The 15,506-nt window shown below is 39.3% G+C and overlaps 1 protein-coding gene across 25 annotated transcripts in view; it reads left to right on the top strand.

Moving 5' to 3' along the window:
- Positions 1 to 13,526, top strand: part of LOC115941363 (uncharacterized) — a 105,447-nt gene extending 91,921 nt beyond the window's left edge. For 19 of the 25 annotated variants that reach the window (XM_081818712.1, XM_081818702.1, XM_081818708.1 and 16 more), the window contains 3 exons: positions 10,927 to 11,031; positions 12,436 to 12,576; positions 12,849 to 13,526. In XM_081818712.1, the coding sequence (XP_081674838.1) occupies positions 10,927 to 11,031; positions 12,436 to 12,576; positions 12,849 to 12,862 (260 nt within the window). In that variant the 3' untranslated portion in view covers positions 12,863 to 13,526. The remainder of the gene's footprint in view (positions 1 to 10,926; positions 11,032 to 12,435; positions 12,577 to 12,848) is intronic. The other 6 variants (XR_014144942.1, XR_014144946.1, XR_014144935.1 and 3 more) reach the window with 2 other exon arrangements.
- The last annotated feature ends 1,980 nt before the right edge of the window (positions 13,527 to 15,506 follow it).

Genomic DNA, 15,506 nt, shown 5'->3' with positions numbered 1-15,506 from the left:
ACTGACCCTCACCAGGTTCCCCACTCCAATGCATGGGAACTCTGCCGGCCCAGACAGCCCCGTTTTTTCTGTGATTCTGGGGATCCTGAAACCACACTGCCCCACCTAGGATTCTGCCCGCTTCACCACATGAGCACCTTTCAGGCAGGGACGTCTCTCCCTGGAACAGACTTCTAAAAATTCTGATTTTGCGCTCCGGGGCTATATCACTTTCCAGTAGCCAGCTTAAAGAGGCTCCCTCCCCACCCCGCCCCCGCCATTTACCTTCCGATATATCCCCTCAGATTCACTTCTCTGCACCTCCTACCTTGCAAAAAGTGGTAATTTTTTTATTTGTAGAATTCCAATTCTTTTCTTACATCTCAAGTTGAATTCATAGGTGTTCAAAATGATTTGATAGATATCTAGCTAAATTCAAGGGACCAGATGAAACGGGGTCCCCTACTCTTCCATTTTGCCTCCCTCTAACGTTTATTTTTTATAGTATCTTGAGACCTAATGTACAGCATAATGAATGTAGTTAATAAAACTATATTGTATACTGGACATTTGCTAAGAGAGTAGATTCTTGCCACACACAAAAAAAAGAAAATGTGTTTGGAGATGAATATGTTGTTAATCAGCTTGACTGTAATCATTATTTCACTATGTATATGTGTATCAAACATCATGTTGTACTCTTTAAATATATATAATCATTATTCTTTTAAAAATACAAGATTTGCAATAGATTGAATGCAGAAGATATGAGAATCCAGCTGTCCTCCATTTTGCAAAAATGTAAGATAATGCCACTCAGTACGTATTTTTGTTTTGGAGATTATGGTTATTTTTTTCATAAAAAATATATTATTTGTCTTCACCTAAAAAAATCCAAAACATTTTCTATGTAATGAGCACCATCAAAGCCAGAGTTTGATGCACATTTGAGCACAATCCTTATACTTTTCTCAGTATAAATAGCACATCTGTTCTTAGTGACATGTGGCTGAAGGCAAAACTTAAATCCAACAGAATTTGTGGACCTTAGTTCTGATGCCATTTCTTGCAAGGTTTGAATATAAAAATGACAGGAATCTTGGAATATTTCTCCCACTCCAGAATTTTAGTTATTTTGCACTCACCAAATCTGCAAAATCTCCAGATTTTCCGTCCTCCAGGAAAGAGTGTCTAAATTAAAGAATTAATTAAGCCCTTTAAAAAACCAGCAGTTCCCTGTGGGTTGCTTTTATAATTGCCTCTACACTCACCAGCTAAAGGTCTGCCTAAGTTAACTGTTTGACTTGTTCTCAATATAACATTTACCTACCTAATTCATGCAATTGTTTATTCTGTAACTCATGTGTCTTTCTCTGTTGTCATCATCTATTCAAAATTGTAAGGTCCCAGAAAATAAGACCTGACTATCCTTAATTTATTTTCTGTGGGGCCTAAACAGCACTATATGATATTAAACAGGTAATAATTATTTTTAGTGTGATGACAATGAAGACAGGAATCTAAAGTAGGCTGATAAAATGTGAATTTACCATGAAAACAAATTTAGTGAAGCTTTAGTGCTATTTATAGCACACAGTAGTCTATCAGCTGCTGAAAACAGTGATGAAAATGTTCAAAATAGCTAACTCCCAATAATTCATAGGATACATGTCCCCTAAGTTGCCCTATGGCCATGTTTCCATTTTTGTGACTCCAGCCAGAGCCGAGAAGGCACACAGGAGGTCAAATAAATGAGTTTTCTAAATATTGATATTTCTGATAATAAGGTTACCAGAGAGAAGGTGGTAATGATTGCTGAATCATTATTTTGAGGGATTATTGTAGAATTTAGATCTTGCTGGTCAACTTGCATTAATAAAGCAACATTCATTGAGTGCATGGTTGGTAGAAACATGGAGAAATTCCTTTTTCTGTCAGGAGCTCTGTATGGCAAGTCTGACTATGGAAGATCTTGTATCCACAGGAGAAAATCAAACTGCACATCTTGATGAACTAGCAGAGCTTGGAGGAGCAAGCCAAAGACAAAGCAGTTTCCTAGGACTGAAGAATTTAACCTTTGTTCTAGTCCTCCCTTTTGTCAGCAAGAAAACTGTTGAGGCTGATTTCAAATGAATCATCCTTGGCATTTTTTCACCCTAAAACTGCTTATCTGTCACTTCACAGAAATTGCTACTTGTCCTCAATGGTTTGCAGTACTAGCTCAGACATTGCACACAACTCATTATACCGCAGAAGTTGGAAAAAAAACCCACATTATTTACATATATAAATATTAAATGTATTAAATAAATAAATAAAATTTCGTTTGAACTGGCTATGTATCAATAAACTCAGCAGGTTTTGAGTTAAGGTCTGAAACCATGCCACTTTGTCACTTAGCCGTCAGTGTTCTTCCAAGAGAGATTAGGAAATGTTTGGCTTAGAGACACCCTTTAAAAAATACCGAGAAATGCTTTTTGCCAGCTCTATTAATATTACTTCTACTTAGAACATCACATTTCTTCACATTTTTTAAATGTTTGTAAAGTGTGCTTACGATAACATTTCTTTCACCTTTCAAGCAACCCCAGACCCCTTAAGCACATGTGTCTTCAAGACACACTTAGAGCATTTTCACTCCTGGAGCGCATATATCTATGATCAAATACAATCACATGCTCTAACGTGAATCAAAATCAGTTTTATGACCCTACAATTAGAGCAAGTGTTGGGCTTAATGAACCGGGAGCTGAGAAGCAGATAATGAACGCCACCCTGCACAGGCTTTAGGGCTGAGTCCCCACATTACCCAACCAGGTCCACAGCCTATAATGCAGAAATCCAAATGGCTCTGCAAAGCAGGACTTTTTAGTAGCAGATTTGGTGGCCTAGACTGATGAGAAGTTTTATAGTCCTTATTCTAATAGTCCCATCTCACTACATGGGAATATTAATATGTTAGATTATGGGGTGCTGGCCCAGGCCTATTGGGGGTGTTCTGTAAATACATATACTCACCATATTACCTTTCTAAAACCGCCCCCAAAAACAAAAAAGTCTAAGTTTTGAAATACATCTGGCACTGAAGATTTGTATAAGGAATTGTTTGGGCTAAAGACTTTAACACAGAATCATTGTGGACAGTAGCTGTTAAATCTTCCATCACCTATGTATATGGATGATTAGTTGTTCTCATAACACCTTATACAAAACTGTAACACTTATCATAACATATGAATAGTTTGTTTTCAATCTAGTATTTTCTGGACTAGACCGACAACTCTTCCAGAGAGAAACTGCCTTCCAAAAAAAATGTTTATTGTTGATTTTCTCATTATAACACAAGTACATGCCCCTGGAATAAAATTTGGGAAGTACATAAAAATGTGCAGAAAATAAAAATGACATAATTCTACATATTAAAGACAACCAAAGTTCCTACGCAAAAAAAGGTTTTTTTCCTATGCATATTTTTAAAATAAAACTGGGATTATACTAAAGCATTATTTTCCTTTTTCCTCCAGTTTCATTAATATAATTGACACACAACACTGCATAGGTTTAAGTCGTACGACGTAATGACGTACGTACAGATCATGGAGTGATTACCGCAATATATTTAGTTAACGTCCGCAATGGATGGAAGCATTATTTTCAAAAGCTTTATTTCTAGTGGCTACAGGGTATCCCACAGGTATGGAGTACCATGATTTATTTAATTACTGCTTTATTGTAGAGCTTTCTAGTTGCTCCCAATTTTTTAAATGAACAGTTTCCTAAGCAGATGGTTAGCCACAGTGCCTAGCACTTGGTCACTCAATAAAAAAGTATAGAATTGGTTGAAGTTATTTTCATCTACTAAGATCCTAGCACAAATAGGTTTACTAGGTTTACTTAGACACTTAGGAGGAATCTGAAAGAATGAACTACCTTAAGAAAACATTATATATATCTTGATTATGAAGGGGGCAGTTTAAGGTAGGCTGAGAGAGGCAGTGGGGATGGAGCTGCTAACAGTGTGTGGGGTGGGGAGAGGGAGCTTTGAAGAACTTCTAAGATGAATTTTGACTATGTCACAGTTTGACCTACTGAGGGAAGTGTTTCAGGGACAACGGCTTCATTCTCCCATGCTTTTGAAGAAGTAGCTCTTTTGTCACGTAATTCTGTTTTCTCTTTTAATTGCTTGCAGCCCTTCCTTTGAGAGCAGACATGTGCTCTTCGAATGTACTTAAATGTCTGATTTAGACTAATGTGACGAGGAAATATCATATTCTTAGAATCCAGTATGTGTTAAGATGGGTATAGTCATTTCTGGAAATTCCAAAATCAGATCTGTGTGAACTCTTCCAGGAAATGTGACTAGGCCAGCCCAACAGGACTCTCGCCCAAGCAGAGACAAGCAGATGCAAGCTGGAAGCACCATTTTCACCCTAACAGGATTAAGACAAGGCCCAGCAAACTGAGCTAGCAATATTTAATTGTCTGGTGTTTTGATGATATTCACATGGGCTCCTCCAGAATGCCTGTTCCCAGACCATGTAGAACTAACACTGCCTGTCTTGATTTAGGGCCAAACCTATTCCACTTTCAGACTATGTGAAAATTGTCATAATACTCAAATAAGCAATTAATGGTACAAACACTAGTCACGGTAATATTAGAGTTCAGCATATTTGTTTAATTTAATTAAGCATTTAATTTCCTTCTGGTGTTTTTTATAAAAGAAAAACAAGAGGGAGGAAAAATAATCTCAGTTATTAACTTCTTTCAGCTTTACAGTTACTACCTCTTGGGCTATAGCAAACCGTGAGTCTTTTAAAAGCAAAACACAATTTAAAGTAAAATAAAAATTATGTTTTAAACTTTCAAAAGGCAATGGAAATATAATTCTAATTAAGGGGTATATTATTTTCACCATATTCCTTAGAATAAATATTATAAAGTAATATAAAATTATATAGAATACAATATTATAGAGTGATATAAATCCTGAAGACTATTCCCCAAAATGTTAGCCCATTCTTCATCAGTTGATATTCATCAGTGTTTCCTGACAATGCTCAGCCTCTTCTCCTGATCTCCTTCTTACCAATGACCATTTCTGATGATCACCAGAATATTACAATGAGGCAGACAATGTTGTAAAGCTCAAGAAAATTGTGCAAGACTGTTGAATCACAGATCTGTACCTCTGAAACAAATAATACAATATATGTTAAAAAAAAAAAAAGAAAGACGAAGAAGACAGCAGGAGGGGAAGAATGAAGGGGTGGAATCGGAGGGGGAGACGAACCATGAGAGAGGATGGACTCTGAAAAACAAACTGAGGGTTCTAGAGGGTAGGGGGGTGAGAGGATGGGTTAGCCTGATGATGGGTATTAAAGAGGGCATGTTCTGCATGGAGCACTAGGTGTTATACACAAACAATGAATCATGGAACACTACATCAAAAACTAATGATGTAATGTATGGTGATTAACATAACAATAAAAAATTTTTTAAAAAACACAATGAATTATCATCTCACATCTGTTAGGATGGCTATTATTAAAAAGAAAAAAAAAAGAATATTAACAAGTTGAAAGGAAGGATATAACTGAAAGGATAATCCCTAAAATTAATTAGGATGTGAGAAAGAGTTCTTGGCAAAAAGTAAATTAGAGTTGAAACATCTTTCTTTTCTTCTTAAAAATGCATAAAAGTGCAATTCTGGTTTTTCTACATAATATTCTTATCCCTTTTCCCCCTAAAATGATGTAGCTATCACAGATTGCCCACAGGGTGGAAAAATTGCTTTCCAAGGTAATCTTCCTGTTTTTGTTTTTCTTTCTGTATTTTTGAAGAAAATCTTTCTCTAAAGGCCTTTCTAATTTTTTCTGCTTTTGAGTTGGCAGATGAAATAGTTAATTAATTTTTTCTCTGTTATAATAAATACATTAAAAGTAATTTAAAAAATGAATGGAAAATTGAAGCCCATATGTTAGGATATAAAAGCATAAAATACCCTAGACTAGTAAATTATTGATAATCTGTGCAGCATTTTATACTGATGCATATTGATTTGCTGGGATGTTTAAATAAATTATCAGGAAAATTTAATAAGTAGCTATATATATGACCTGTATGAACACAAATTTCCATTTTTCTCTAGCTTTCACAAAGAAGTTGAAATATTATATATATATATATTTAATGGAGATAGTAATGTGAATCATAAATCACATTTAAAGAGTTAGATAATCTTGGCATGAGTTAGTCTTGATTTACATTTAAACTATACTCATATCTGTGATACCACCAAGAAGTATTATATTTTCCGCAGATAATGTTTTCTTAAGGTAGTTTTTCATGTTGATTTCTCTGAGTCTAGGTGACTCTCATGTAGGACATCATTCGGTTTGTAGGGGACGCTTTTCTAGTTGTAAAAAGCTACAAAAGAGGCCTGCAGGCAGGCGGCCAATCATTGGCAGACTCCCCATTATTGGGGAAACACACTTGGTGGAGCCCTTACCTTGTATGAGGCTCTCAGATGGGCACTGACACTCAGTTTCCTCACTTTTAAAATGAGTTAGCAATATCACCCACATTCCAGCTGTAGTACATGGATTTCTCTTTCCTTTCCTCAGACACATTAAGCTCCCTCTCACTTTTTGTCTTTGCTAATATGCTCTCTTAGTTTGCAATTCCACATGGATCAGTCATGAACCATTATTACAAATAATTGGCAAAATAAAATGATTGTTTTAAGCCACTAGGTTTGGGGTAACTTATGCAGCGATAGATAACTGGAACAAAGAGCAAGAAAAGTAAATAGAGATGGTGAGGCTTTCTCCATAAAAACCACTAGAAGTTTGCAAGCTACCCATTTATGCATAATCCTGGTCCCAATTTAAAGGACCATCCACTATAATTTTATAATGGTGCTGGCAAGAAAAAAAGTGTGGGGAAATAACCTGACACCATTTTTTTACATGACTTTATTTATAAGAGTTGTCCCTGTACATTGTCAAGCATATGGAATTTATTTAAGATGCAGTAGATTTTTCACCCAATACTCAGTACAAGAAGGTTCCCATTTGGTAGGGGAAGTTGGGCAACAATTTTGTTGTAAAGAGATTTGGCCTAGAACGGGTATGTAAAGCTTTACCCAATGATGAAGGGAATGAGAAAAAGAAAAGGGAGTAACTTTCATTGAAAGCCTGTTACTGTCAGGATTTGCATATTTTCTTCTTCTCCTGCTCCTTCCCCTCCTTGTTCTTCTTCATCATCATCATCGTCACAGAAGCTGATAACATTTGTTGAGTGCTTACTCTAACTATATGCTATAAAACTTTATTTACATGGATCATCTCAGTCTTTATAACACCATAAGGTAGGTGTCATATTCATTTTACAAATGAAAAACTCAAAGCTCTGTGTATTAAGTTGATGATCAGGATTGTATAGAAGCCAAAATTTGAATGAAGGGCTATCTGAATACTGACTAAACCAGTGAGAGAACAGGCCCCACGTGTGTCATATTTGTTTAAGATAATTTTATTTAATCCTTTTAATGCCCATCTTAGGTGGGGATTACTATTCCTGTTTTGCATACAAAGGTCTTAGGGTCAGAAAGGTTAGGCAAATTGTACAAGATCACACACCTGCGACAGAGTCAGGATTCAAACCCAGACTCTGAACTCTTACTACTGCACAGCAGTTAACAGGCATTTGGAGCAATAGAATCATAGACTCTTGGCCTACTATAATCCTCTTATTTTATAAGAACTGAAACCCATTCTTATGAAGGTGGGCTGATGAGAGTATAGAAAGGTGCATGCTATCCATTGCTTTAATTAAGTTATTCTCTAAACACCTGAATTGACGATTCAGTGATAAAAAGATATGTCTGTCTGCCAGGAGCACCTCAACTAGCAAGTAATACAGCACTGTGATGGGAGTGAAAATGGATACAGGTCCACCACATCCAGCTTAAGGGACTTGGGGAAGTCTTCTTAGAAGGGGTGATACTTTCACTGAGTCTTAAAGGAGTCCTAGGAGTTACCCAAGCAGGAATGGGATCAAGCACATTCCAGGTGATAGAACACCATGTGCAGAGGTCCATGTAAGACAAACGATGGGGAAGTGACCAGAATGAGGATGTGAAGGGGTGTCTTGCAGGCCATGATAAGACATTTGCACTGCATTCTGAGCATAGGAGAAGCCACTGGAGGATTTAAGCAAGAGAGTGTCATGGTCAGATTTGCAGTTTAGAAATACTACTCTGGATAGGAGGGCTGTTGCAATAATCCAGGAGACCAGTAATTATATTCTGGACTAGGTAGTGGCAGAGTAGTTGGAGAGACATGGATGGATTTGAGCCTTTGTAGGAAGATTATCTGTCAGGACATGATGATTGATTAAATGCGGAAGCAAAGGAGAAAGCTAAGCTAAAGATAATGTTCAGATTACTGGCTTGAGCAGCTCTCAATGGAATGGAAGGAGAGAAGGATCCTGGGAGTGAATGGAAGGGGAAAAGGATCCTGGGAGGAACAGGATGTGTTCCTGTGGGCATATTGACTTTGGAGTTTCTGTGGGACAGCCAAACAGGGGTGTCTTCTAGGCAGCTCTGATGCACTGGGGAGATTGCCAGACCAGAAATGAAAGTCTGGGCATCGTGGGCATTGAGAAGGTATTTGAGTCATGGGCCTAGATTAGTTCACCCACAGGAGGAAACATGTAAAGTTGGAGGAAAAGAGAATGAGGCTAGATAGCTCTGGGAAACACTAACATTTTAAAAGCAGTGGGACAAGGGGTGCCTGGGTGGCTCAGTCAGTTAAGCGTCTGCCTTCGGCTCAGGTCATGGTCCTGGGGTCCTGGGATCGAGTCCCGTGTCAGGCTCCTTGCTCCGCGGAGGCCTGCTTCTCCCTCTCCCACTGCCCCCTCCCCCGATCATGCGCGCTCACGCTCTCTCTCAAATAAATAAAATCTATAAAAGCAGTGGGATGGAGGAAGGGAAGGGGGAAGAGGAGCGGAGGAGGAGAAGGGAAAGAAGAAGCAGCAGCAGCCCGGGGAGAGCAGCACCACTGATGCAGAGGGGGAAGCAGGCAGGAGGATTCCCAGGACATGCGTGCTCTGATGCCAGGCTAAAACCATGTGGACTGTTACCACAAGAGCAAACATGACAATTCCCTGGAATGACAACCCTGGCAGTTCATTGTTTTTCATAAGGAAATGAAGCAACTTCATTTCATAAAGAAATGAAGGGGGCTTATCAAAGCCCAGGAGCATGTACACACACACACACACCAGTTTCAACTACAGAGAAAGGTTTTTCTTTTCTTCAACACTTAGATTACCTAAAATTTGAAAAGGTTTTTCCCACAATCTATTTCTGCCCCACAAACATACCTTTAAGTAAGAAAGAACTATACAAAATAGTTCTGGAAAGACAGTGTTGCTAAAAGCTCCAAGAAACTGAAAAAAAAAACCAATTCTAAAATGTCAGGGCCACAGTAACCTTTGCAGATCATCACAGAACTTCACAACTTGTTCAGACTCGATACATTTATGTAGTATTCTGTACTGTTCAGGATACTTTGATTATCTCATTAGCCACTAATGTGGTTGTAATGAAGTAGATGATACTGGCATCAATGGGTTATTACACTGCTAGGAGAAAATAATAAGCAGCATAAAGAGGAACAGAAGGGGATATAGAGGTCTAGAGAGGGGAAATGTTCCTTGTATGGGTGGGGGTAGGGAGAAGAAAAAGCTGAGCTTTGAAGAGCCAAGAGCACTTATTGAGCACTTATGGCATCCCTGTTACTGAGGTAAGACTTTGTATGTTATCTCATTTGAAGGACTTGGGTGTGCTGCATGGTGGAAATGGGCATTTTACACACAGGCAGATGGAAACTTTGGTATTCATCACAGTGCCTGGTACAAGAGCACAACACTATTAATATTAGGGGTTATCATTAATTGAAGACTTCATGGTGCCGGGCACAATAAGAACCTTTGTCCATGCTATCACATTTCAGCCTCAAAACAACCTAGAGATTAAGGTATTATAACTCCCACTTTACATATAGCTCTCATTTACATATAAATTTAAGTGAGTCACCCAAGTAAGCTCCCTGGTGAAAAACAAATGGCATGCTCAACTACGAATTTTGAAGAGAATGTTTTTAGAGGTATGGGCAGGGTAAAGACAATGAGCAAGGGATGTGGAGGTACCCAGAGACTAGCAAAAACAGGAAGCCATTGCCACCCCCAGATGTAGGTAATTTGAGGAACACCATTAAGCAGTTCAGCTGACCTACAGCAAATCAGCGGCTTCCTTCCAGAACATGGGGGTTAGGAATTCTAACTTTGCTGCTTTCATTGACATCTTTACATTAAACACACCTGTGATGGTTATTATGTTGGATCTACCAGGACCTTCTACAGCTACTCTGATAACATTCCAATGCCAGGAAACACTTTGAGAAACCGGAGAAAGTGGATGGCCCTAAACACAGCCTCCTTATACATTGAATATTGCTAAACACTCTTTCTGAAAATGCTGAATTGACCTTTTTTTGGCATCTTTTTTTTTAAGATTTTATTTATTTATTTGACAGAGAGAGACACAGCGTGAGAGGGAACACAAGCAGGGGGAGTGGCCAATGCTGAGCCGAAGACAATCGCTTAACTGACTGAGCCACCCAGGCGCCCCTTTGGCAGCTTACTTTTTAAAAAATATTCAATGTCATGTATTTAAAACTGGGTTTTGGAATGTGTGCTGTTTATTACTTCCATGTAAGTAGTTATCAGAACCCAGCCAGAAGCTGGAATCACCCAAAAGGGGCCACCAGACAGAAGCTATGACTATAGAAGGGTGTGGATGTTGTAGAACCATGAAAAAGTAGAAAAGGAGTGAGAGGAATAAATATGTTGACCTCTTTCTCCCCTCTTACCCTCCAGTCTCTGGTAATTGCCTCCCATTGGCCAAAGTCAACAATAATGGGATCCCAGGTGGTGCAGTCCATGAAGATCAGTCCTCCCGGACTTCGAGCAAGACAGAAAATGGTGAAGCATGGGTCTAGGGCACACCAAGTTTACACAACTAGAACGCAGGAAGGCCAGGAGCCAAAGTCAGGTTTATCATGCCTTAGTTACTGCTTATATATATTCTTCTACCATATACATTGTAGGTTCTTGATAAATATTTGTTTAGTGAATGAATTCCCAGATGAAATTTGAAGAAACTGAAGTTAGGAGGCTACACATCTTGACTTTAGAAACCAGAGCCCTGACTACCCCGAAACCATCTTCTAGTCTATAACCTATTGCCTGCGCATTCAACGAAACATCATTTACTCCTTGGATGTCAATGAAACTCTGTAACAATGGGTGTCTTCCACTATAAATTGTTTTTGCATCATATTTAATGATTGTTATGTGGAAACACTCAGGACTTATTGTCAGAATGCATACTTATGGTACTTACTTGATCCAGTATTTCTAGCACTGAGATGGATGAGGACACACTTGACCCCCTCATTCTCTTTTAGGATTCCCACCCCCACCCCCAAACACCCATTCCCCAATGAAAGTAAATCTTTAATCTTCTAAAAATAGAGTAAGAAAGGACTAAGGCAGGAATGTCTATTTTAATCCTGAAATAATTGCTATCTAAAATTGACTCCAAATATAAGTACCAGCAATATTATCAATGGAAAAGAAAAGTTGCCTTTGTATCAGTGTCCACCCAGGAGAATAGAAACAGCTCTAGGTCTTTCAAATGGAGGAAATTTAAACAGGGAATTGGTTATAAAGATCTTAAAATGTGTGGAAGAGCAAAAGAGCAATTTGACCATAATAAACCCTACATTATTGGGGCACCTGGGTGGCTCAGTTGATTAAGCATCCAACTCTTGATTTTGGCTCAGGTCATGATCTCTAGGTCATGAGATCGAACCCCGCATTGGCCTCCCTGCTGAGCATGGAGCCTGCTTGGGATTCTTCTCCCTCTCTCTCTGCCCCACCCCCATGCATGTGTGCTCTAAATAAATAAATAAATAAACCCTATGTTGTCATTCACGACTGCATCCCCAGTGCCTAGCACAGTACGTAGCATGTAGCAAGGGTTTAACAAATATGTATTGAATCTATGATTACATCTGTGGGTGAGATTTGGTCTGTCTACATCTGTGGGTGAGATTTGGTCTGTCAGTCTAGGAAAGCCATAGGTTCTGTTGGAAAGCATTAGGATACCTGTATGAGTCTGATAATTTGGTGAATGTGGATATGTGGTTTGACCTTTAGTAGGAAGTCACATTCAGAGCCTTCTATTCACAAACTGTCAATGGATAATATTTATTGAACTAGTTGCTAGGTACTATTCTGGGCACTTTTCTAAGCACCTTGTATTACTAACTTAACCTTCACAGTAACCCTATGATAACGGATTCATCGTTTCCCGTTTTACAGATGAGGATGAAACTGAGGCAAAGAGCTTTTCAGAAACAGGTCTAAGATCATACGAGAAAACAGCAGAGCCATGCTTCCACCCACAGTTTGGCTCTAGAGACTACACTCCCTCTCCACACCATTTGTCTCTTCATTGTTCAAGTGAGGAAAGCTTAACCTACGTTCCTACCTTTATTTCCCATTTTTCCCATTGTACTCTAGGGCAGAACCCTGTTGGCTGTTTCTGTGACCTGTTGCCTCTTCTTCCTGGGCCCACAGAAGACTGTATTTCTCAGCTCTTCCCTGTGATTATTGTAGCTGTGTGACTGAGTTCCAGCCAGAGGAATGTGAGCAGGGATGACATGCATCACTTCCTGGCCTGGCCCATTAAGCCTCTCACACATGGTGCTGTATGTTCTTTCCCTTTCTTTCAGCTTTAGGAAGGTGAGCATGGTGAGCTTGGGTGCCATATTTTGAAGTGTTGGAGCCACAAAATGGAAGAAGGCTGGATCCCTGCAGATTTCTGGGAGAAGGGTCAGGAACCAATCAGGACCATCTGTGTTAGACTTTAAGCGAACAAGAGATAAACTTATACCAATTTTATGCCACTATATTTGTTGGGGTTGTTTGTGGTAGCAGCTAGAGTTATCTTAACCAATATGTGTGTGCATTGAATTGATCTATTATCCCTGGAACATGTGTCTGGCTTTTGCACGTACTTTTCCTTAGAATTCTCATTCTCTCCTTCCAATTATTCACATCCTAAAAATTATTCAAGGCCTAAACCAAGTCCATTCACTTCCAAGCAGCTCTCTTTCACACCCATCAGCCACAGTGATATCTCTTTCCCCCAATTCCTATAGCACTTTCTTGTCTATGCCTTTCATGTGCCCTTGTCGTAGCTTCAATTTTGGATGTCTTGTTTTCCCAGGGAGGTTGTAAGCTCTTAAAGGTTTAAGATCATGTTTTTATGCTTCTTGTATGTCTCTGAAGTATGTAATATGGTATTGTGCCTTGGGAATTTTCAATAAATATTTGTGGGAAAAATGAATTTATAAATGTATTAGGCTCAATAAAATCTATTTTCCTAAAAACAGTCCTTCAGAACTCAAGCAGGAAGGCATGTAAACTATAATTTACTGGAGTTGGTGTTCTTATTCTTTTCACACATTCTAATGCTTTTTGACAACTGCTTAGAGGAGACAGAAGGCATGCTTATCAAATTTCAGATGACACAAAACTAGAGGTAATAAATAATGCACAAGATGACAGAATCAAAACTAGGCAAGTGGTGGGGGGACCTGGGTGGCTCAGTCGTTAAGCATCTGCCTTCAGCTCAGGTCATGATCCGGGAGTCCTGGGATCGAGCCCCGCATCGGGCTCCCTGCTCAGCGGGGGGCCTGCTTCTCCCTCTCCCACTCCCCCTGCTTGTGTTCCCTCTCTCGCTGTATCTCTCTCTATCAAATAAATAAAATCTTTAAAAAAAAAAAAAGAAAAAAAGAAAAACTAGGCAAGTGGGAATGAAGCAGATAGCATTTAATAAGGATAACTACAAGATTAAATTTTTAAAAACCAACGACCAATTTCAGTATGGAAATTTTAAGAAAAAACTTTCAAGTTTTAATTGGCTGCTGGGCTGACATGAGCCCAGAGTGGTACAGGACCCCACTCAAAGTTAGGCTCAGGACACTGAGTGGCAGGCAAAATATTTAGGCTCTAAAAGGGTACCAGCATGAATTAAGGTCACTAGGTAGAGGCCAATTAGAGGTGGATGGAACCTCAATATTGGGTAAAGGGGGGGGAACAAAGTCTCATATTTTAGCCAGGTCAAGCTCAGCACATGGGTTGGCTTTCAGCTGTAGCATTAGTGGGAATCCCTGTCCGAGGCCACCATTAAGTGATTTCTGACACTACCTTAGTACTGATAGGGCAGCCTGGGTCCCCTGAGAGTTTTGCCTCAGAAGTAGAACAAAGTAGGTCTTAAAGGTTTGTTATTTTAATTTTGGCCCCACTCTCCTGTGTCAGGGTCAGAACTGTCCTTCACTTAAGACCCCTCACTTTTGAAGCTGAGAAATGCCATGTCATCTGGCATTTACATTCAAGTTACCTTTGAGACCGAGGCAGGGGGGCGGTGGGGGAGGGCGGAAATCACATTTTCTCTGGTTCAGTTGGGACAATCATTCCAGGATCCTCAGATAGATCTGCTCCTAGAAACCCACATTTCCTAAAAACTGGGATCAGAATTCTGGCAAGAAGCCTGTGGCCTAGGCCTTGGCACTGGATCATCAAAAAAGTGAATAGTCTTAGGCGGTGTGAATAGAAGCCTAGCATCTGGAACAAGGGTCCTGCTGTCGGTCTGTGCTGGTCATAACACACAGGAAGAATTGTTTCTATTCTGGATACCATGATTTAAAGGGATACAGGCAAACTGGTGTATGTCAAAAGGAAGATGATCAGAATGTTGGAAACCAAATCACTAGTTACTTTTTGATGGTTCAGGCTCAAGGCCTAGAAGGGGTCAAGATGGTGGGTAAGAGGGTGGTGTCAGGCAGCATAGATATGAGAACTGTCTTCAGATAGCATGAATGCAATCTTGTGAAAGAGTATGAGCTTGTTAGGTAATGCTAGAAGACAGAATTTGGACCAGTGGGTTTTAAGCCCAAAATGAAGATTTTAACCATTATAGCTCTTCAAGAGTAGAATATGCTTTTTAAGTAAGAGAGGTTTAAAATGTTCAAGTAAAGATCTTATGACTGTTGTATTTGTTTTAGCTGGAATTCAGGACTTTTGGATGGGAAGTTAGAGGATTTCTAAGGTCTCATTCAAATCTAATGTTTCATGACCTAATCAATCTTTAACTTAGAAATGTGCTCTAGAATCTGAGGAAGGAAGATTATTACCTGAGATTATTTTGGACTTACGGTTTGGTTTTTGAAGTGGATCTTCTCCTCAAAAGAAACAGAATCCAAGGATTATTTAATCTGCGATATGTGAGGGGAGAAAAATAGTGCCATTTAGGAGGGAAAGGCACTCCCTGAGGTGTATGGAAAAAGAAACATTCAACTAATACCACGGGAATTGCACCGAGTCTG

This window comes from Leptonychotes weddellii, chromosome 4 (genome assembly GCF_054177405.1).
Source record: "Leptonychotes weddellii isolate Sample4059 chromosome 4, ASM5417740v2, whole genome shotgun sequence".
Lineage (NCBI taxonomy): Eukaryota > Metazoa > Chordata > Mammalia > Carnivora > Phocidae > Leptonychotes > Leptonychotes weddellii.
Note: the sequence above shows the minus strand (reverse complement) of the source record. Positions and strands in the feature narration are given on the sequence as shown.